General features: G+C 42.3%; 1 protein-coding gene across 1 annotated transcript in view; it reads right to left on the minus strand.

The window, feature by feature from the left end:
- The window catches only part of LOC114656393 (receptor tyrosine-protein kinase erbB-4-like), an 833,421-nt gene that overhangs the window by 103,905 nt on the left and 704,270 nt on the right, over positions 1–25,246 (minus strand). The window contains 1 exon segment of the mRNA XM_051930298.1: positions 23,041–23,226. Within this exon segment, the coding sequence (XP_051786258.1) occupies positions 23,041–23,226 (186 nt within the window).

A 25,246-nucleotide genomic window follows, 5' to 3' on the forward strand; every position in this document is an offset into this window, starting at 1 on the left:
TGAGGGTCTCCTCCGAAATGCAAAGCCTCGCAAGCGTTGGCTTATTGCAGTCTCATTACCGGGCGCGACGTTTCTTAGGGGGCATTTGTGACATGGCCATGATAAGCATGTTATGTGATGAAAAAGCTAAGGGAGGTTTAACAGGAGAGGGCCGTCACCTGGCGAGGAAGAGCAAGAGGATGAGGAGGAAGAGCAAAGAAAGCACCATTACTGAAGACCCAGGTGTTAAATGACAACTTTCCAGTTTTAAATGTTGCACTTAAAGTCCATCTCAGGGCTGTTCTTACTGCGGCGAAAAACAATTTGGTACCACTTTAGGGCACACATTTAGAAAGCAAACCAGCAATCAGAAATCTAAAAATAACCACAGCGCCGTCAGGACTTCACGCTGGGAAGAAGCAACTGGAAGACTCGAGAAAAATCTGAGAAGCGGGACAGGCTGGCAGCTTGGCTGAAATGGAAGGAAAACGTTAAAAGGATCTCCTCAGGCTTGAGGATTTGGTCTGGCGTCCACTCAAGGACTGGGTCCCGCTTTGTGTCTAATGCCTGCTGGGATCGGCCCTGTGACCCTAACGTGTGGAGTCGATGGAGGTAACCGTGAAAGGCGGAATACGCAGGGCACAGTGAGAACGGTCTCGTGTGTGCCAAACGGGGGCCACGATTGTTAACAAGTCAGAAGATGGACACGCGGCGTGGCACTCAAGAGCACACGAGAACTCCGTTAACTCTCCTAAAAATTGAAATGTTTTTATGTTTTTTCTTCACTTCATCAATTTTTACAATATGCACTGTAGTAATACTTTTTAGTCGATATTCATTTCTTAAATGCCCTGTTAAAGACGTTTCTACACGTCTTTCCACTATGATGACAAATGTGAGCAATCACAGGAAATTTATAACATTACACTCTTTAATCTAAATATAATGTGTCTGCCTGCCTGTCTGTTCAAGCATCACACAAAAACTACCACACCTATTCTACTAAACTATGCAGTTATTTCCAATATAATCTAACTCTAAATACAGTCAAATACACATATATATCTAAAAAAAGTACAAAAAAACTCACTAAAAGTTATTATCAGCTGAATCAAATACTAAATTAATAGCACCACATATCCACTAGATGGCAGTGACAGGTCAATAGTGGGCCTTATTGAACTTGCTCCAAAGGAATGGCACTTTGCTTACTTAGAGTTTATCTATATTATCTGATTTTATTTTTACTTATGCATATTGAATATACATATATACTTAAATAACTGAATGTCTGTCTTTCTGTCTGTTTGAGCATCACAAGAAAATCACAATATCTATTACTACAAAACTTTGCAGTTATTTCCATTATAGCCAAACTCAGAATAAAGACTAATAAATTTTAGATTTTCTAAATAAAACTATCTATCTAGGAAATTAATTCATCAATTTAAAAAAAAAAAAAAATGGGGTGGCACGGTGGCGCAGTGGTAGCGCTGCCTGGGTTCGCTTCCCGGGTCCTCCCTGTGTGGAGTTTGCATGTTCTCCCCGTGTTTGCGTGGGTTTCCTCCCACAGTCCAAAGACATGCAGGTTAGGTGCATTGATGATCCTAAAATGTCCCTAGTGTGTGCTTGGTGTGTGGGTGTGTATGTGTGTGCCCTACGGTGGGCTGGCGCCCTGCCCAGGGTTTGTTTCCTGCCTTGCGTCCTGTGTTGGCTGGGATTGGCTCCAGCAGTCCCCTGTGACCCTGTAGTTAGGATATAGTGGGTTGGATAATGGATGGATGGATGAAGAAAAACTGAGAGACCCTCACTAAAAGCTGTCATTTTCAGCAAAATTAATAGCACTACATATCCACCAGATGGCAGCAACAGGTGTACTGGATTGAAATTGCTTGGCACTTTATGTATAAGTAGTCCTATTTTATATTTATATTTTATTCTTCATATATATATAGATATAATTTCATGACACAAAACCAAGCACACCAGTTTCTACAGATCTCTAAAAGTTATTTCCTTTATATATTTTTTTTAACATATAAATATCTGGCAAAAAAATAAAAACTGAGACAATCACACTGAGAGTACTCACTGGACTTTTGTGTCTTTTAAGCTCAATATCTCCAAAATACCAAATAATTACAGTGCATCCAGAAAGTATTCCCAGCACATCACTTTCTCCACATTTTGTTATGTTACAGCCTTATTCCAAAATGGATTCAATTCATTTTTTTCCTCAGAATTCTACACACAACACCCCATAATGACAACGTGAAAAAAGTTTACTTGAGATTTCTGCAAATTTATTAAAAATAAAAAAAACTGAGAAATCCCATGTCCATAAGTATTCACAGCCTTTGCTCAATACTTTGTCGATGCCCCTTTGGCAGCAATTCCAGCCTCAAGTCTTGTTGAATATGATGCCACAAGCTTGGCACACCTATCCTTGGCCAGTTTCGCCCATTCCTCTTTGCAGCACCTCTCAAGCTCCATCAGGTTGGATGGGAAGCGTCGGTGCACAGCCATTTTAAGATCTCTCCAGAGATGTTCAATCGGATTCAAGTCTGGGCTCTGGCTGGGCCACTCAAGGACATTCACAGAGTTGTCCTGAAGCCACTCCTTTGATATCTTGGCTGTGTGCTTAGGGTCGTTGTCCTGCTGAAAGATGAACCGTCGCCCCAGTCTGAGGTCAAGAGCGCTCTGGAGCAGGTTTTCATCCAGGATGACTCTGTACATTGCTGCAGTCATCTTTCCCTTTATCCTGACTAGTCTCCCAGTTCCCCACAGCATGATGCTGCCACCACCATGCTTCACTGTAGGGATGGTATTGGCCTGGTGATGAGCGGTGCCTGGTTTCCCCCAAATGTGACGCCTGGCATTCACAACAAAGAGTTCAATCTTTGTCTCATCAGACCAGAGAATTTTCTTTCTCATGGTCTGAGAGTCCTTCAGGTGCCTTTTGGCAAACTCCAGGTGGGCTGCCATGTGCCTTTTACTAAGGAGTGGCTTCCGTCTGGCCACTCTACCATACAGGCCTGATTGGTGGATTGCTGCAGAGATCGTTGTCCTTCTGGAAGGTTCTCCTCTCTCCACAGAGGACCTCTGGAGCTCTGACAGAGTGACCATCGGGTTCTTGGTCACCTCCCTGACTAAGGCCCTTCTCCCCCGATCGCTCAGTTTAGATGGCCGGCCAGCTCTAGGAAGAGTCCTGGGGGTTTCGAACTTCTTCCACTTACGGATGATGGAGGCCACTGTGCTCATTGGGACCTTCAAAGCAGCAGAAATTGTTCTGTAACCTTCCCCAGATTTGTGCCTCGAGACAATCCTGTCTCTGAGGTCTTCAGACAATTCCTTTGACTTCATGCTTGGTTTGTGCTCTGATATGAACTGTCAGCTGTGGGACCTTCTATAGACAGGTGTGTGCCTTTCCAAATCATGTCCAGTCAACTGAGTTTACCACAGGTGGACTCCAATGAAGCTGCAGAAACATCTCAAGGATGATCAGGGGAAACAGGATGGACCTGAGCTCAATTTTTTTATTTTTAATAAATTTGCAAAAACCTCAAGTAAACTTTTTTCACGTTGTCATTATGGGGTGTTGTGTGTAGAATTCTGAGGAAAAAAATGAATTTAATCCATTTTGGAATAAGGCTGTAAGATAACAAAATGTGGAGAAAGTGATGTGCTGGGAATACTTTCCAGATGCATTGTATCAGTGCAATTTTATCTTTAAAAATAAATCGAACCGATCACTTAACATAACATCGTATATACCCAAAGTACATGGCAATACGAGGTGTAATCAAAAATACAGTGAATGTTTTAAAAAAGAAATGTTTATTACAGTAGAAGATTTCCAAGTACTAGTCCCCCTCCTCCACTTTGAATGCACTTAATCCCGACGCTCCTCCCATTTTTGTGTAGCAGTTCTAGAAGTTTTCTTTCGAGGTTGCCTTTAGTTGGGCTGTCGTGGCTGCCTGGATGTCCTCATTTTATTGAAGTCGTTTGCCTTTCATAGTCATTTTCAATTTAGGATACAGCCACAAGTCGCATGGTGCCAGATTCGGCGATTAAGGGCTCGTGTATACTTCACGTTCAGAATGGGTACGCGCACACATCATGGCTGCCACGCGTTCATTTGACGCGTCCTCTGAGAAGGTCCTCAGAAATTAACGCAACGAGTGTGTGAGTTGCAGTACCAGCAAAAAATTGGGGGGTGCAGTGTGATAAAAGTCGGAATGTGACGTCAGAGTCTCTGTTTACTATCGACATGTGACAAAAAGCCGCTTTGAGGATCCTACGAGATCGGTGTGCGCGCTTCGATGTTTAATGAATTGTTCAAAGTGGTGAAGCAAAATGCCAAAATACAGATGCATTCATGGTGCTTTTATATTTAAGCGTCGCATGTTCCCCAATTTAACAACACAATACGTTTTACAAGTCTCACATACCGTCTTCTGTGCCGTCTTTTTTTTCTGGGGCTTCCTCCGGTACTGACAGCAGTGGCAAACAGCAATAGATCACCACACTGAGCACATTAAATGTATGATATTAAAACTCTGCACATTTAGAATCCTTAGATTTATACTTGGTATCACTTTCATGATGAAATGCATTGCAGTATGTATGTTACATTTTACAGATAAATCGGTAATTTCATTTAAATAACGAATACTGTTAATAATGACGCACATGGGGGTGACACGGTGGCGGAGCGGTAGCACTGCTGTCTCACAGGGAGTCACGTCGCTGGTGTTTCCACAGTGGGCTGCAGTTTCCTCCCAAAGATATACAGATCTGGTGACACTAAAATGACGCCAGCGTGTGTGTGTGTTTGTATTCACCTTGCGATGAGCTGATGCCCCGTCTAGGGATTGTTTCAGCCTCGTGCCCAATACTAGCTGAAATGGACACATCCCTGGACTGATGGATTTAATCATTAAACGTCCTTTTCAGAGATACTGTGGTAAGGTGTCATCGGAGTTTAATGGCTGTTCCAGGCACAGCAAAGCCGAATCTGTTCTCACCGTGATGAAATCTCGCACTGCCACCTGGTGGATTCTTCCAGATTTACGTGCGCAAGTATAAACAGTACAACGCTTGCGTAGCAGAGTCGCGTCACTTGAAGTATAAACCTGGTGGATGCGGACACAGCGTAATGTTTTTATTCAACAGAAATTGTCGTACTAGAAGGGATGTGTGACAAGGAGCGTTGTCATGATGAAGAATGAAATCGTTTCAACATTTTCCTCGGTTATTGATGTTGACGGACGTCCTGATCTTTTCTTGTCTTCGACCGTGTCAGATTACGTTACGAAATCGATCAAACCACTTGTAAACAGTCTTAATGGTTGGTGCAGTGTCTCCATAAACCGATTTTAACATCTGATGGGTTTCCTGAGCTTTTTGTAATTTGAAACACCATTTCATGTTAATGCGTTGCTCGATATCCGTTATTAACGACAAACTTGAAAAACACACAACAGTGGCTCACAAACGACTGAGAGTATCGTCACCAACTCGGCTCTAGGATGGACCTGTCAGAACTGCCGTTGCTCTTTGGGTGGTGCTCTGTACTTTTTGATCACACCTCGTATATCGACACTGAAGGATAAAAGGTTCAAACGCCGAGTCTGTAAAGTGATTTATTGATTTTATTTTCTTTTCATACAGTATGTGAGTAGCCTTTTCCTTGTTTCCTTTTGCTGACACACCCTTTGATGACCACTGTAAATCTCTCTCTCGTTCCCCCATGTACTGTATAACTGTATATAAGAGTTTCCATTTTCCGATATATAATACGTTCAGACACCGTACGCTGTCTTTATCTGGTGTCGTGCCGTTTTGTAGTCCAGTGCACAGTGGCTCGTTCTTGTCAGACTTGTTCCTCTGCTCTTACATTCGAGTTGCCATTTTATTAATGTCGGGGGGACGTTTCAAATACATTACTTCTCTGTACTTCTACTTTGTGATTTTTTTCATCTGAACGGCTTCAGATGAAAATGTTTTTGAATTTGTGAAGAGTGACAGACGTGACGGCAAGCAGGCACAGCCGGCCCCTCTCTGACTACCCGCGTGCACGGAGAGACCCTCCATATCGGCTAGGCTGGCCTGCTATCCACCCCACCCCGGACACTCTGGCCCTCTCCAAAGTCCTGGCTGCACTACAGTCTGCCCATCTTTGACTTGGCACACCTTTGACCAAAAGTCCAGTTTCAGGGGGCTCATCTCTTTTAATGGGGTGTTTCAGAATGCACCGTGCCCTCTGGTGGTCCTGTAGGCTTTACACATTTGTTTGACGAGTGAGACTCATAGGGCAAACTGTTGGTCTGTTAGGACTTTCATTATACCAGGTGAGTGATGCCTACCTAGGTGCCCTTGCTGTGCCCTTTAGCAGATGGCGTAGCGGTGGCCCTAAACTGTTCTTTTAGCCAACTGCCCCAAATCAGCAGAGCAAAGGACACGAAATCCTCAGGCTGCAGGTGTGTATAATGGGTGGGTTTGGTGCCCCTCACTTCCCAGAAGTGCTGATTTCTGCCACCCCCCAAATGCCACAGACCCATTTCTTGTTTAATCATCAGTCACATTGCAATCTTTATACAGAGTGGTCATCACAGGAGCTCGCAAAGCAAACAAAATTCAGTGTGTGCCCATTTGATGCCCAGTGTGCCCTTCCATGCTATTCTGTGAGTCATTCTCTACCTCCCTCCTTTTCTTGTAATCCCTCAGAGTCTTGCTGCTTGGGATGATGAAATGCCACCAGCTATTTTCAAGTTGTGGGGTCAGCTGGAGTGGTCTGCGCCTGTCGGCCTGATGGATAGAAACCGAGGCAGGGACACAAATCGCCAGCGAGACAAACCGACTTTTGCAGAGCTTCAAACTGCCAATTTAGGGAAGGCAACGTGATTATGTCGCCAGCGGAGCAGCCGCTCTATTAGATCAAGGCACACGCTCACTGAGTGAGGACACGCCGGGCGAGAAGGCGGCATTTCAAAAAGGTGTCCCCTCATGTCAGACGCGCCGTGCCCGGGGGCATCACTCATCCTGTCAGACTGAGAGTGAAGTTGAGACAGGGGAGCTCGGCAGAAGACACATTCAGATCTTCTCTTTTATTAAGCAAGTTATGTACTAACTAAGTCCGCATCCCCCACTCTTAGGTGGTCTTTCATCTCGACTTGCGTCTCCACACATCACAAGATGCCAAGGCTACACGTTGTGGGTGTAGGCAGTTTTAAGATCAATTAAATTTTAAAAAAGTGTTTCTTCCCAGACTTACATTCCACCGAGGTCACACCGGGGGGCTGAAGTGAAACTCCCGACTTTATCGCCTTTTATTAAGATCTGTTGGCGGCGGTGGTGGAATGTCGTAGGCATGTCCTGCTGCTGAACAGAAATACTTCTGGTGATTACGACGAGCTGTGGAGATTCGGTACCATGGAAATGTGCTGACCAACCCTGGTGGGGTCGACTGGCCGCAAACATTCTACACAAACTCCAGAGCCCCCCGAGATTTAGAGTGTGAGAGTGGCAGGACCTTGAGCTGGGCCAGCAGGGCGTCACTAGGCGGTGACACCCAGAGGAGGAGGTGACACCTCAGGTACTGGATATGGAAATCTTTGTGCAGTGCAGTGGGCTGAAATCGACAAGGGGTCTCAACTGAAAACGACAAGGGGTCTCGACTGCCGATAACCCCCACCTACCCCACCACTCGATGAAGCGGTTGATTTGCAGTGGGCTGAAATCTCCAAAGGGAACCCAAAATGAAACAACTGAGTGTCAATAATAAGAAGAATAAGAGTAATAAGAATACATTTGATTCAGATGGCACCTTTCCCATGCACAAGGCGCTTCATAGACCCAAATCACCAAAAGGGGGTCTCAATCCCATTCAATAAAATGACTGACTGTCCTTGAGCCAAAATCATCCAAGGGGCACCCAAAATGAAACAACTGAGGGCCAATAATGATAAGAATGTGAATACATTTGATTCAGATGGCACCTTTCCCATGTTCAAGGTGCTTCACAGGCCGAAATCACCAAGGGGGGCTCGACCACCCCACTCAATAAAATGATTGTGTGCCCTTGGGCCAAAATCATTAAGGGGGACCCAAAATGAATCATTTGATTATCGTGGGATGAAATCACCAAAGTGGGACCCCCACCCCTTACCGATGCAACATCCGTGTGCCATTGATAGTCGGATTCACCCCACTGCACTAAACGGCCGAGTGTCGGTGTGCTGCATCAACTCTTTGACGCGTCACTCGGGGGTCTTAATCCAGCCTCGGTAACCACAAAGGGGGGCACCAACCCTGGCAATGCCACTGAGCTGGGCATTTGCACTTCCTTACTAGTTCATATGAAACTTGAATTAATCCGACACTTGTTCCCATCAGTATTCTCATCGAGCTTTGATCTCAGAGCAAAATCAATCAAACGAACAGCCGCGGCGACGGATTACGATACGTTTAGCGGTTTACTTTCGTTTTGTTTTTTCTCAGCCACGTCAGCAAATGTTCATCACGGTTTGGATTGTGCAGGGGCTTTCAATGCTGGGGAAGCCAAATCTAACATTTACAGGGTCTTGGGGGGATCATTCACCCCCCCTTCAACTGTTACACATTTAACGAAGCTGCAGCCTGCTGCTAAATCACGGATTTGATGTGTCACCGTCATACTGTATGTGCGTGAGTGTGTGTCACCGTCATTGTGTGTGTGTCACAAATATATTGTGCATGAGTGTGTGTCATAGTCATTGTGTGTGTCACCGTCATTGTGTGTGTGTGTGTCACAGTCATTGTATGTGTGTGTCACCATTATATTGTGCGTGAGTGTGTGTCATAGTCATTGTGTGTGTCACTGTCATTGTGTGTGTGTGTGTCACAGTCATTGTATGTGTGTGTCACCATTATATTGTGCGTGAGTGTGTGTCATAGTCACTGTGTGTGTCACTGTCATTGTGTGTGTGTGTGTCACAGTCATTGTATGTGTGTGTCACCATTATATTGTGCGTGAGTGTGTGTCATAGTCATTGTGTGTGTGTCACAGTCATTGTGTGTGTGTCACCATTATATTGTGCGTGTGTGTGTGTTACAGTCATTGTGTGTGTCACCGTCATTGTGTGTGTGTGTGTCACAGTCATTGTATGTGTGTGTCACCATTATATTGTGCGTGAGTGTGTGTCATAGTCATTGTGTGTGTGTCACAGTGATTGTGTGTGTGTCACCATTATATTGTGCGTGTGTGTGTGTTACAGTCATTGTGTGTATCACCGTCATTGTGTGTGTGTGTGTCACAGTCATTGTATGTGTGTGTCACCATTATATTGTGCGTGAGTGTGTGTCATAGTCATTGTGTGTGTTACCGTCATTGTGTGTGTGTCACAGTCTGTGTGTGTGTGTCACCATTATATTGTGCGTGTGTGTGTGTCACAGTCATTGTGTGTGTGTGTGTCACCGTCATTGTGTGTATGTGTGTCACAGTCATTGTGTGTGTCACCGTCATTGTGTGTGTGTGTGTCACAGTCATTGTATGTGTGTGTCACCATTATATTGTGCGTGAGTGTGTGTCAGTCATTGTGTGTGTTACTGTCATTGTGTGTGTGTGTGTCACATTCATTGTGTGTGTGTCACCATTATATTGTGCGTGAGTGTGTGTCACAGTCATTGTGTGTGTTACCGTCAGTGTGTGTGTGTGTGTCTCACAGTCATTGTGTGTGTGTCACCATTATATTGTGCGTGAGTGTGTGTCACAGTCATTGTGTGTGTCACCTCATTGTGTGTGTGTCACAGTCATTGTGTGTGTGTGTCAGTCATTGTGTGTGTGTCACCATTATATTGTGCATGAGTGTGTGTCACCGTCATTGTGTGTGTGTGTCACAGTCATTGTGTGTGTGTGTCACAAGCATTGTGTGCGCGTGTCACCATCATATTGTGCGTGAGTGTGTGTCACAGTCATTGTGTGTGTCACCGTCATTGTGTGTGTGTCACCATTATATTGTGCGTGTGTGTGTCACAGTCATATTATAAGTGTGTGTGTGTGTCACAGTTATTGTGTGTGTGTGTCACCATCATATTGTGAGTGTGTGTATGTCACAGTCTACTGCAAGTGTGTGCCACCGTCATATTGTGTGTGTGTGTCACAATCATACTGTATGTGCATGTGTGTGTCACCGTCATTGTGTGTGTCACCGTCATTGTGTGTGTGTGTGTGTCACAGTCATTGTGTGTGTGTGTCACAAGCATTGTGTGCGCGTGTCACCATCATATTGTGCGTGAGTGTGTGTCACAGTCATTGTGTGTGTGTCACCATTATATTGTGCGTGTGTGTGTCACAGTCATATTATAAGTGTGTGTGTGTCACAGTCATTGTGTATGTGTGTCATCGTCATATTGTGCGTGTGTGTGTGTCACTGTCATACTGTATGTGTGTGTGTCACTGTCATATTGTAAGTGTGTATGTCACAGTCTACTGCAAGTGTGTGCCACCGTCATATTGTGTGTGTGTGTCACAATCATACTGTATGTGCATGTGTGTGTCACCGTCATATTGTAAGTGTGTGTGTGTGTGTCACAGTCTACTGCAAATGTGTGTGTGTTACTGTCATATTGTGTGTGTGTCACAGTCATACTGTATGTGCGTGTGTGTCACAGTCATACTGTATGTGTGTTTGTGTCACCGTCATATTGTAAGTGTGTGTGTGTGTGTCACAGTCTACTGCAAATGTGTGTGTGTTACTGTCATATTGTGTGTGTGCCACAGTCATACTGTATGTGCGTGTGTGTCACTGTCATATTGTAAGTGTGTGTGTGTGTCATACTGTATGTGTGTGTCACAGTCATACTGTATGTGTGTTTGTGTCACCATCATATTGTAAGTGTGTGTGTGTGCCACAATCTACTGCAAGTGTGTGTGTGTGTCACAGTCATACTGTATGTGCGTGTGTGTCACTGTCATATTGTAAGTGTGTGTGTGTGTCATACTGTATGTGTGTGTCACAGTCATACTGTATGTGCGTGTGTGTCACTGTCATATTGTAAGTGTGTGTGTGTCATACTGTATGTGTGTGTCATAGTCATACTGTATGTGTGTGTGTGTCACCGTCATATTGTAAGTGTGTGTGTGTGTGTCATACTGTATGTGTGTGTGTCACCGTCATATTGTAAGTGTGTGTGTGTTTGTGTGTCGTGTACAGTATATTTTGATGGCCTGCCTTGATCTTTCTAAAAATACATAAACCTGTGACTGTACCTATAAATGAACTGCCCCGTTACTTCCTGTCATCAGATATTTTATCCTCACTGACGTCTTCTGCACTTTTTAAAGTTCAACAAATATAAAGAAATTCTCCCCTGATATTTTCATACCATGGACCCAAATAAGCTGCCCATATTCATTCATTCAGACACATTCACATTACAGTCCAAGAAGACAATTCCTGAAATAAAGCCCTCAATAAATCGAGGCAGGTGGCATATTGCAATAAAAAAAAAAAAAAAAGAAACAGATTAAAAAAAAAAAAAAAAAAAAGAGTGTGAAAAGGGCTACTTATTGGAAAAGAACAACTCGGAAGGATAGTAAACACAGCAGAAAGGTCAGTTGACTGAACAAACTCCATCAAAATGTCATGGCAGGCCGGCTCCCTATTCAAAGCTGGCCTTAAACAAAAGAAGAATGGGCTTCAAGACGAATGGAGGCTTTCCAGCTTTAGCCGAGTTGATTTTAGTTTATTTATTTATTTATTTAAGTGTCTCTGCAACTTAATTGGAAAAGATTCTTATCAGGAGGCGTTGAGCCTTATTGAATAATGTTGTGTAGTGTTTGCCTTATATAGCGCCTTGTAACTCAGCCCCAGAAGCTCCACTTGTCTTCTCTCTCGAGGTGTCGACGTCCTTCAGATCCACTAACATTCAGCTTTGTGACCCTGTAAGTGTCAGTCCTATCGCACTGCTTGCTTTATCCTGTCCTTTCTTGGCTTTACGTCAGGGTTTGCTCAGATTCTTTCCAGTTTCTTAATATTTTCCAATGATTTATTTCATATTTGCACTGGTTCAGGTGGCCGCCTCGCAGCTCCAGCATCAGGGTTCAAGTCTCTGCCCGGCTGCTGTCTGTGTGCAGTTTGCATGTTCTTTCTGTGTCCATGTGGCTCATCCTCATGGTTTAGGGACTTCACGTTATGTTATATTTGAGAGTTAAGTCTTTCTATTTCACTTCATATGAACATATGTTGGGGCTGACCACGTGTACGTTAATTGGATTGCCTCTCTCTCTCTCTTTTTTTCTATTTAATGTTCCAATTCATTTTTAGCTTTTCCCCTAAGTAATGTCTTTAATGGGTGGCATAACATCCCATAGAGGAGGCACAGCTAAACAATCCACCTTAGTAAAAGGAGAAGTGTCTGTGTGGTTCTAACAGATGGTGCATTAGAAACATTTTTAGTAATAAAACAAATAGTACTGATCATTCCAACAGATGGCACATCACTGTCGCATCACTGCTTTTGTGAATCCCATACCAAATTGCACATAAGCCAGATATTTGTACTGTATTTCTCACTCCAAGAGATGGTGCAACACAAAAATTAACCCTGTCTTTACAAATCCCATACCAAATGGAATATAGCAGAGACATACAGTATGCATTGCATGGTACACTGTGAACATTAATGCTGGGGTCTATGTTGATTACTTAAGATTTCAGTCTGTCTTATATGGGCAGCTAGGAAAGGGATGTGTCCCTGTGTGTCTATCCAGTTGTTATGTCTCTGTTATTCCAAAAGATGGCGCATCACAAACATTTTAGTAATAAAAGTGCATTGTATTTGTCATTCCAACAGATAGTGCATCAGGAACATTAACACTGCTTTTCCAAGTCCCATACTAAATGGCACATAACAGAGACATATGCATTGCATGGTGCACTGCTGACATTAACAGTGAGGTCTGTGTTGATTACTTGGATTTATACTTGTCTTCGGCCAGTAGCACAGCTTGTTATTTACTATTTAGCTAATTATGGCAGAGCACAATATTTCATCAAAAGTCCACGTAAACTGCAATGCACAAAAAGTAAGTTTGTTGTTTTGCTTCAACTTAAAGCTCTCAATGCCAAGTCTCAAACAGTTCTTAAAAGATTCATTTTAAAAGTTAAAATTTCACATGTCAGTTTTGTTTCGTTTTTTTTTTTCTTTCAGTATGATATTTCAGTATCTCTGGTCCACTTCTGAAACAGATTGTTGCTTAAGACAAGCTTTTCCTAATGGGCCAGTTTTGTCAGTTTTCTTGACAACAGTATATATCATTTCAGAATCCCATACAAAATGGCATTTAACAAAGACATATGAATTGCATTTGTCATTCCAACAGGTGGTGTATCACAAATATTAACTCTGCTTTTGCAAATCCCATACTACATGGCAAACGACAGAGATGTTAGCGTTCCATTTTTCATTCCAACAGATGGCATATCACAAACACAAAGATTACTGTTACAAATCCCATACCAAATGGCATATTTCAGAGACATATGCATTACATCTGCCATTCCAACAGGTGGTGTATCACAAACATTAACACTGCTTTTGCCAATCCCATATCAAATGGCATATGACAGAGATATTAGAATTGCATTTGTCATTCCAACAGATAGCGTATCACAAACACAAAGACTACTTTTACAAATCCCATAACAAATGGCATATTTCAGAGACATATGCATTATATCTGCCATTCCAACAGGTGGTGTATCACAAACATTAACACTGCTTTTGCCAGTCCCATACCAAATGGCATATGACAGAGATATTAGAATTGCATTTTTCATTCCAACAGATGGCGCAACCAAACATAAAGACTGTTTTTACAAATCTCAAACCGAATGGCAAATAACAGAGACATACACATTGCCTGGCACACTGCTTACATTACTGCCGAGGTCTACGTTGGTTACTTAGATTTCCACTTGTCTTAGGCCGGTAGCAGAGCTAGTTTTTAACTACCATTACCATTTTACTAAATAGCTAATTGTGTCAGAGTAGAACATTTCATCAAAATTCCACGTAAAGTGCAAACCACAGAAAGCAACTTCGTCATTGTTGTTTTCATCCGAAGCACTGGAGGCTCAGTTCTCCTTCGATTATTACATTTTTAATTTTAACGATTTCATAGGCCCCGCTTTGCTTTTTTTTTTAATATCCGAGTGACCCCAACAGTTCCTAAGTTGAGCTTTTCCTAGTGGGCCAGCAGTGTATGGATACGCAGCCTAAAAGAGTAGAACGTGACGCCGTTTATTAAATGTATCATTCTAATTACACTTGCCATTTATCTCTTTGGAAACACCTGCTATAAATTCTGTAGCAAAAGCAGAATAAATGCAGACGCTTAAAAAAGATGACAGGGCGTCTTTCAAAAGAAACAAGAACCATTTTGTGTGACAAATGGTGATGTACCCTCACTTGGGTAATCTTTTAGCCAGAATGTACTTTCACTTCAGATCTACATAACTGCTATCATATTTTTTCTTTTGCTTTCTGCAGTGGCCTTATTAGCATGCCGTGTCTTTGAAATCTGCCCAGAGATGTGACTTCATGATACGTGAATACGTTTAAGAAGGAACAGAAAGAATAAAATCCAAAAAGCATGTGAAAGCCATGCTAGGTGGCTGTGTAGCTATAATGATGATGACAGTCATCATCCTGCTTCTCATCACCACCATCATCATCATCATCAGCATCACTGTCTTAATCATCATTACCATTTGTCTACAATCCAGGATTTCAGTTGTTTTCTCCTGTAAGATTGCGTCTCCTTGTATAATTTCAATAATTTCAAAGAGTCTTCAAGTTCCAGGAATATCAGCATAAAGGAATAAAAGAAGGAAAAGAAAAGTTTGGTCCGTTACTTGACTCCCCAGTAATTAACATCCATTTCAATTTCTGAATGTTTCAAGGACAAGTTCTGAAGCCAAGGGGAAGTCAACAGTTAGCACAACCTCGGGATGGACACACGCATTCTCTATGGACACGTGCAGCCCCACGTGATCATAAATACGAATAACAACGGGAATCTACGCAACCGTCTAAACGACAAGCACGGGCTGCAAATGAGCGGCGACACGGGGTGGGAGCCAAAGACCCCGAGAAGCCTAACCGGTCTGTAAAGAAGGCTTTTGTCTTAAATGAAATGAAAATGAGATCATCAGCCAAGAAAATGAATCTCAAGACTGCTAATGCTATTAAAGTATATTATCATATTAGTTTCAAAATATTACATATTCATGCCTTCAAATGGCCGAGGGCTATGGAATACAAGATGGAAGACACACACACACACCAGCTCTCTGTCTGTCTACTGTATAAGTCCAGTTAACAGAAAACAACATCAACTGATGTGACAGAAAAGCTATGGGGGCTACAGGGCTATCAGGGGCCGGGGGTCAGGAGTGGCAGAATTATACCACCTCTGCAGGGCACAGGCAGACAGACAGACAGACAGATACGAGAGAGACTCTGCTACAGACAGGTAGGGGACTGTATACAGTAATAGGTACATGGAGAGAAAATAGAAATGTACAATTAATTATAACAATAGACATAAAAGGCAACACAATAAATTTCATAATACATACATAAATGTACAGAAAGACAGGATAACAGATATGAAAGGGATTGGACTGCAGATCATTTAGAAGGGAGCTATAAAATATATCAATACATCGACAGACAGATACAGTAGAGAGATAGAAAAAGCACCACACTACATAATGCAGGAAAATGGAAAAGGCAGGTCACGACATATGAAATGCACTATATAAGAATAATAAAACTGTAAAAAGCATTATAATACAGATAAATAAGAAGACAAGTCTTAAAAAATATAAAATATTTATATCAAATATAAAAATATTTGTATAATATAAATAGTTATATATTTATATTAATATATTTATATGATATAAAAGGATTATATTAAAGATAGTTTAGAAAGGCACTATAAAATGTATCGGCATATATACATACTGTATATATATATATATATATATATATATATATATACACACAGTATATATGTATATATATATATATATATATATATATATATATACACATACATATATATATAAAAATTGTCATACACGAATGATTAGTGGACAACTTCAGGTCTAGGGTGAGTGCAATTACACTTCAAATCTCTTCCCTTCCTCCTTCTGCAGAAAGCGTGATTGACAGACCATCTGCCAGTGATGTCACTTCTGGTTTCTCGCCACCTGAACCCGCCTCTTCCACTTCCCAGCCCTTAAAAATGGCTTCTCTGCCACCTTGAAGCAGGCTATGATCGAGGAATCCTTTCTGAAGAAGACACACTTGTGTTTATTTTGTTTATCACAAAGATCTTTCAAATACACGAATATCACTTTGGTGCCCTAAATCTCTTTGGTTTTGCTCTTTATATATATATATATATGTATATATATATGTATATATATATATATATATATATATATATATATATATATATATATATATATATATACACACACATACATATATAAATCTACTCTAGATATACATAAAATCCTAAGCCTAAAATTGCAACGATTTTGTGCAACGACTTTATGTCACACTTTATTATAAAACCTACATATATACGTTTGGTGTCATTCTTTTCGGAATTTATCAAACTTTAATGTGATGTTAGATTTTCAGATCCTTATTCTGTTTTTAAATTATAAACTAAACAGTATCAAGAACTCACGTCCCGCGAGACGAGACTTTGTCCGAGAGATTTAACAACGCCTGTGGCCAGAAATAAAAGACAAAGAGTAGGCCAGCTGCTGTACAGGCTTTTAAATGTTTGAAGCGCTGTGCGATATGAAGATCACGTGGCACGCCAGCAGCAGCAGCAAGCCAGAGGCTGATCGAGCAAAGAGGAGGTAAAAGAATAAACTGTATTTGTTTCCCATTGTATCACCATTTAAGAGGGGGTGTCGGAGGAGCGACTGTGTGTTCATTTGCTGCGTTCAGCCCCACTCTTCAAAACGCGAGTGGCAGAGACACGAAGTGGCTAGTGTGTAGCACAGGCCGTGGAGGGTTGGCGAGCGAAGCAAGCAGGGGGCAAACCCCCTAGTATGTGTGTGTGTATGTATATATATATAAATATATATATATATAAATAAGTATAAAGCATTATATTACAGATAAACAAAATTGTGAAAGACATACTTAAGAAAATCATTACATAAAATGAAGATACTCACGTATAAGTTGGGTCTTGAAACCCAAAAAATCGATCATAAAATCAGATATATATGCCTGTTCAAAAATATGACACTTTAATTTTTTTTTTTTACATCTTCTTGCCTCCTTCAATCTCACATCAGTTTCTCAGACACACAGAATTTTGTTGCAGCAGTGCAGTTACCAATTTCTTTCACCACGTCAACAACTTTTAATTTAAAACCAGCTTCATATTTCCTTCTGATTGAATGCTCCATCGTAGATAAGGGATGCTCTTACGATAAAGGTGTATGAGGGTGTGAGATACAACACAAAACACACAACAGTGCAAACGTCACTTCGGAATAGTTTGGGTATCACCATGTGGTCACAAAGGCACAATACATAGAAATAAAAAAGGCCGTGTGCTCCATGGTTCCTCTCTCAGGAGGTCGTTAGCATATCATAATCTCGTGGACCAATAGCCTGAGTTTTCCGCATTCGACTTATACAACTGATATTATAAAATACCAGAAAATATACAGTAAAATCAAGCCCTGACTTATCTGCAGGGGAACTTAAACTTGAGTATATACGGTATATGGATGGGCAGACAGATATGAAGGGTTCTATGCTACACATAAGTAGGTATGAAGACACTTTATTGCAGATACAGTAGTTCTGAAAGGCACTATATTATGGCCAGATAGACAGATATAAAAGGAACTACATGCTATAAAAGAATATTAAATAGACCTGAGTAATACTATAAAACAGATAGATAGATAGATAGATAGATAGATAGATAGATAGATAGATAGATAGATAGATAGATAGATAGATAGATAGATAGATAGATAGATAGATAGATAGGAAGTGTACCACTCCCTGCTGGGACATTTACACATGGCTGTGTCATAATGCATAGCAAGTGAGCCAAGACCCAAAAAGTGTCCAGCCCCTGTCGGTCATCTGGTCAGTAACAAACCAGAAGGAGTAACAGAGTCTCAGACAAAAAACAACATTTATTTCTATAACACATTTTCATACAAATAATGTAGCTCAAAGTGCTTTACATGATGAAGATAATGAAGAAAAGAATAAACGTCATTCGGCCAACTAAGAGATGTAAGGGAGAAGCCCTAACAACTGTGTATTCCCTATATAAATGAATCCATGAGAAGGTGATCTCAAACGGGGCAGGGCAGTGGGTAACATTTCAAAGTTAAGACTTTGACAAGTAGTGCAGACAGGGGTTACTGTAGTTTCTGATATTGCAAACTGCAAATATTGCCCCCAGGCCAAAGCCAAACAGGCTGCCACCCTGCCTCTTGTGCCGTCGTCACGTTGCATTTCAGTATTTTGGATCGAGATTTAGAACTTTACCACAAGTTGAATATACCTTTGTGTTATATTTAGAAATGGCCAGAGAAAAGTAGGTAAAACTGTACAAAACTCCCAAAATAGAATATGAAGAACTGAAAGCAATTATTTATCATGTAACTGAAGGAATCTGTGTTATTTAAATAGTTTTGTTTTTATTCCCTTCTTGGCCATTTTTGACAAAATACAAATAAATGCTGGCAAGAACCATTTCATTAACCAAAACATACGTCAGCTGTGTTTAGTTTATCAGATTTAAAATATAGTGACAGGCCTTCCATGGTAATGTGATTTGGACACACGCTTTGTAAATAATGTATCAAGTGTATAAAATGTAAACAGTTAAGACAGTGATGGACTAGGCAGAAAGCACTCAGCAATTCTGCACACACGAAGGAAAAGACACAACACAGAATCAATCATGAGGGCTGCCGGAGAATGACTGAAACTGACAAGTGGAATATCTGCACCAGAAAAGACAGCCGGGAAAGAATCAAGCAGCTCGGCGTCTGATCAACTCAGTCTGTTTACAGCTTTATGGACTCTGAGGGCTCTTGGAAAGAGGGAGCTGCTGCAAATAAAATTGATTCTTTTTTGGACCACGTTATTAATGTAAGATGGCTTGAGATACAGGGGCACTAACATAAAGCTCATACAATCAATCAGACCGCCATCTCTATACATTTGTATTATATAGTGTCTATCTATCTCTCTATCTATCATATAGTGCCTTTCATATCTATCTATTATATAGTGCCTTTCATATCTGTCTGTCTATCTATCTATCATATAGTGCCTTTCATTATCTATCTACCTATCTATCTAACATATAGTGCCTTTCATATCTATCTATCTATCTATCTATCTATCTATCTATCTATCTATCTATCTATCTATCTATCTAACATATAGTGCCTTTCATATCTATCTATCTATTTATTATATAGTGCCTTTCATTATCTATCTATCTATCTATCTATCTATCTATCTATCTATCTATCTATCTATCTATCTATCTATCTATCTATCTATCATATAGTGCCTTTCATATCTATCTATCTATTATATAGTGCCTTTCATTATCTATCTGTCTATCTATCTATCATATAGTGCCTTTCATATCTATCTATCTATCTATCTATCATATAGCGCCTTTCATTATCTATCTATCTATCTTAAACTGATCTCCTCCGCCTGTATCTGTCTATGATGTTGCTGCTGTTTCTTCTGTAAATGCTTTGCCATGTCTGGTGTTTCCATGTCCTGCCAATAAATTCTGCTTGATTTCATTTGCTTTGATGTGAACTTTTATTACAGATGACACACCGAGTGTAGCATTTAATGTAAAATTCATTGTTTGCTTATCTTTATCAGAGACTTGATGTAAATGGCATGCCTGCTTTTTACCGATATTAAATGCGGACCTCTTTGTAAAACTTTATGTCTTCTAAGTGGACTGATTTACCAGGGTGTTAATGCCAGTAGTAAACTACAAACTCTGAAATGAAGGGTTTGAAGGATGGGGGGGAAGCAGGACCCTTTTTTTCAAAGGTGGAAACGTGATCCAAGATTACAGATTGACAGGACAGACAGAAGACTTCTATTTCAGGACAAACTGAAGAATTTAAAACAAATACCAATCTATTATGTAAAACACTAACTTAGAGGAAGCGCTGAGGGGCAGCCACAGTACGGTTGAATCCAAGATGGCTGTTACTATTCTATACAAATCCCATGTCAAGTACGAGACCTTTGGGCTCCATCCCAGAGGCCATGATTGCCACATAGGTCAGGTTGTAACCCTCGCCTGGCCAAACCGCTGGTCAGCACTCACCTCGATATGCGGCCCGTGATCATCTCAAGCAGGAGGGCAGACGTGACAAGCGCAGATCAGAGTGCAACACAATACTGTCATTTATGAGAATAATTACTTCTGTCACATTTACACCAGTGCCCTGTTGTCATTGTGCCCATTTATACCAGCTGCCACCATGACACTGCCCATATTTTTGAAGTACAAGGTGTCAAGCATAACTCGGATCTAAAATGCCTACGATAAGGCATTCGCACGTCGTCACTGTTAGCACATCTCGGCTCTGCCCAAACCCCTGGCACACCGCATGTCTATTAAACCTTCACCTCATGGCCTGCCCCTGACAGGATGCGACTCTTAGGTCTTAGGGCATGGGATTGAAAGTGGGCGACTGACGGCACTCGCCATGAAGAGAGCGTTTCAAAGAGTTATCACATCGGCACTACCCAGAGGTCATTGGAGTACTTTACTTAATCGCACAAAATGAGTTCCACCTCTGCGCTTATACACTCATCTATACTGTTACTCCATCCTTTAATGCAAGCAGATGGAATTTTCCACCCGAAGTAAATGATTTCAGCTATTAATTAATTGGCCTAAGCGAAGGTACAAGAGGCAGAAGCTGTCATTGAGGAAGAAGGGCAAACACACACAACAAGCCGAGAGGCCTGATTAATCGCTGTCATTAACCAAATGCCCCGTCCACCGCCATGATGAAGTGCAGCCCGCATCAGCAAATACGTTTCCTGGACAGATGTGACACCTGACCGGTTTATGTCAATGGCAATATTTGGAATAGACCCCCCCCCCCACCCCAACCAAATAAGAGATTGTCCTGAGGTTGCCCTTGTTGATTTTCGCTAGTAAAGCGTGCCGAGCGCACTCAAGCAATTCTCCACGGCAGCACGTCCTCACTTTGGCTCACCTCTGTCCCCCCGCTGAGCCGGAATCCCAAACACTATTTGGCCGCTTGCCACGCGGAGCCCACAGGCCGCAGGCTGCTGCTGAGCGGACGACTGCGAGTCTCTGCACAATATGGCAGGCCTCGGTTCCAATGTCAGCGGCATCCCCCCCCGCCCCCGTTTCATTAGGCACACGTGGCACATCCTCAGATTGCGATGGGGTTCCAAATCACACCTCACACAGGTACTGGCGAGCGCGTTCAGATTTCCGCAAGGAATCCCACTGGCCGACCATCTGGGATGGCCAGAAGCTGCAGCCTTCAAGCGGATGTGTCGGTGGTGGGGGGATCACTGCGGAAGACATCGGAACTCGGCCCTCGGTGACATGTTTGTAATAGCATCACTGGCTCTGCTGTTCACTACTGGTGGACAAAATGGTTCAAGTGATAAAAAAAAAGAAATAATACACGTAAAGATGGACAGCCCTCAGACTACAACTTCCTGTGCGCCTAAATCAGAACACGGATGAGTGGAAGGACAGAGGGACGGACTCCATGGGACACGGGACTGGAGGAAAAGGAGTCTGAAAAAATAAACGTACAGATGGAGGAATGGACAGAGAAAAAATAAATGGATGGATGGATTAGGGAGGCGCGGTGGCGCAGTGGGTAGCGCTGCTGCCTCGCAGTTGGGAGACCTGGGGACCCGGGTTCGCTTCCCAGGTCCTCCCTGCGTGGAGTTTGCATGTTCTCCCCGTGTCTGCGTGGGTTTCCTCCCGCAGTCCAGAGACATGCAGGTTAGGTGGATTGGCGATTCTAAATTGGCCCTAGTGTGTGCTTGGTGTGTGGATGTGTTTGTGTGTGTCCTGCGGTGGGTTGGCACCCTGCCCGGGTTTGGTTCCTGCCTTGTGCCCTGTGTTGGCTGGGATTGGCTCCAGCAGATCCCCGTGACCCTGTGTTCGGATTCAGCAGGTTGGAAAATGGATGGATGGATGGATGGATTAAAGACAGGTTGGGTGGCCCAGAGGTTCGGACTTCCCCCAATCCTAAACTCGTAAATCGAAGACTGAAGGAATGGATGAAAAAAATCTTCTAAATCAAACCGGTTTCCAATGTTCTTGAAGAAGAGTTGCAGGACGGCCGGAGGGGTGGATGAAAGGATGGATGGGTACAGCAGAGGTTCATTAGAAGAACTGGAATCAGAAAATGGACAGACGGATGTTAGGGTCTGGCCCCATAAACGAATGGATGGATGGTACAATGGGCCACGTCCTTCGGTGACTATGCTCTGGTCCAGAAAGTGGGCAGAGAGGATGGTGCCTGCTAGGGCTCCCTGTGATCCTGACTTGGCATAGAAAATGGATTTGAATGAATGGGTGCCCAGCATAACTGAAGCTCCAATCTGTCCACTCCTTTATGATGATAAACAGAAACATTCTTACTGCTTGAAAGACACGTTTTCTGAAGGACAGAAATAAAATGAAACATTCGGGGGAATAGCAGACAAAACAAAACCAACATGAAAGACTGCGTGCCTAAGCTCGAATGCTCCGCTGCTCCTCAGCACAGATAAGAAGCGTAAAGCATTCATCAAGCTGCACGTCACTCCAAGTGTGCGAAAGACCCTCCGTTTTCTTTTTTTTGTTTTTTTGTTTCAGTTCCCCGGCATCCGCACTCCCAAGAGCCTTTGAACGTGACCCGTGAAAGGCCAACCAAATGAGAGACGAGAAGCAGAAAGGCGCTGGCCTACCTTGGCAATCTGGACACACCAGTTAAGCAGCAGCTGGGAGCCGATGTTGTCCTTGTGCTCGTGGACGTACTCCAGCAGGCAGCCGTGGGGCATCAGCTGCGTCACCAGTTGAATTGTGGGGCTGAGGCAGACCCCCAGAAGGCGCACCAGGTGGGGATGGTCCATGCTGGCCATTATCAGAGCCTCCTGTGTTGAAAGGGGGGAGACAGAACAGAGAAAAGTCAGCTACAGCTTAGCGTCTACAGGTGCGTCTGTGGAGTTTTTAATTTGGAATTTCATTCCAAATTTCTTAAACTTTCTCCAAAGTTTGCCCCTGAAGATGTAATTGGCTTCATCATGCACATCAGACCCTTGATGCCCAACTTGATTGATGGACAGGCCAAAAAAAAAAAAAAAAAGCACAAAACACTCCCAGATGAGAACTCCCAAGAAACGTCAACTGCTTGAGCACCACAAAGGAATTCTGAAATAATGGAAGAGTTGAATTTCTTAGTAGAATTAACAAGACTACTGGGTAGAAACTAAAACAAAATAAAAAACAGAGCCAATCTGTTTCTTTGGGCCCCGGAGAATCGGGAAGAATTACATTTTCATTACAAGCAGAACAGCGGCACGGTGGTCTAACCCTAACCTTCTCACTGTCGGCTTGGGATATCCCGATGAGCGTCCATGACAGGCTGCTTAGAGCGGCACGGCCGCAGTGCTTCAGTTAATATTGAACCATTTATTCCGTGAATAGTCGTCGTAAATTATTTTGTATTTATTTGCCGCTGCTGTGGAAAACATCCTACAGGTACAGAAAATGGATTTGAATTGGATTTCCTTTCCTTTCATTTCCACCAGCCTCACAGTGATGACACTGGTGATGTCATTTTCCAAAGTCAGGTTTGCCTGTTAGCATCCATTTCCCTCTTGTTCACGTTCTTGCACTCGGTATCATGTAAGAAACCCTATGACGGAGATCCTCATCACGAATGACGATCCATAAACACGATATTTACAGATGATTGTGAGTTCTGCGCATGCATGTACCGAGTTCTTGGGGGATAGGGCTGGGGGGCTTGCGGGTACCGAGCGTTTCTATTACAATAAACGTTTCCACCCACCAGTAAAATCCTTAGCAGATGGTGACACTCTGAATTCTTTCCTGTGATGATGTTCTTTGTCGCGTCAGCGGCTTCTGCAATTTGCTTCACACACAGCAGACGTCACTGCTGTTCTTTTCCTTTCCTCATGTCCCCTTCTCAAGCAGCTCATCAGAACAAAGTCATGACTTCCAAGAACTTTGGAGAGGTTACTGCAACCCCAATTCTTCACAAATTTCTGGCCCCAGTTGTTCACGAGTAATCACATGACACACAGATACCACCCTTAACATTTTATATACACAGTACATATATATTGATTTTTTTGTACATTATTTTCTTGTGTATTATTTTTAAATTATATGAACTTGTAACCATGTGGATTATTTTTGTACTACTGAGGCTTCTTTCTTTTTTCATTCAGTATCAATATACAGTACTGTGCAAAAGATTTAGGCAGGTGTGAAAAAATGCTGTGAACAAAGAATGCTTTCAGAAATATAAATAATGATTGTTTATTGTTATCAATTTACAAAATGCAAAGTGAGCGAACAAAAGAAAAATCTAAATCAAATCAATATTTGGTGTTACTACCTTTTGTCTTCAAACCAGCATCAGTTCTTATCGGTCCACTTGCACAAAGTCAGGGATTTTGTAGGATTCTAGTCAGGTGTTTGATCAACCAATTCTACCAAACAGGTGCTAATGATCATCAATGTCACACGTAGGTTGAAACACAGTCATTAACTGAAACAGAAACAGCTTCAAACTGGGTGAGGAACAGCCAAACTCTGCTACCAAGGTGAGGTTGTGGAAGAGAGTTTCATGTCATGGCAAGATTGAGCACAGCAACAAGACACAAGGTATCTTGGCATCAGCAAGGTCTCTCCCAGACAAAGATCTCAAAGCAGACTGGGGTTTCAAGATGTGCTGTTCAAGCTCTTTTGAAGAAGCACAAAGAAACGGGCAACGTTGAGGATCGTAGACGCAGTGGGCGGCCAAGGAAACTTAGTGCAGCAGATGAAAGACACATCAAGCTTATTACCCTTCGAAATCAGAAGATGTCCAGCAGTGCCATCAGCTCAGAACTGGCAGAAACCAGTGGGACCCAGGTACACCCA

The sequence above is a fragment of the Erpetoichthys calabaricus genome, chromosome 8, assembly GCF_900747795.2.
Source record: "Erpetoichthys calabaricus chromosome 8, fErpCal1.3, whole genome shotgun sequence".
NCBI lineage: Eukaryota > Metazoa > Chordata > Cladistia > Polypteriformes > Polypteridae > Erpetoichthys > Erpetoichthys calabaricus.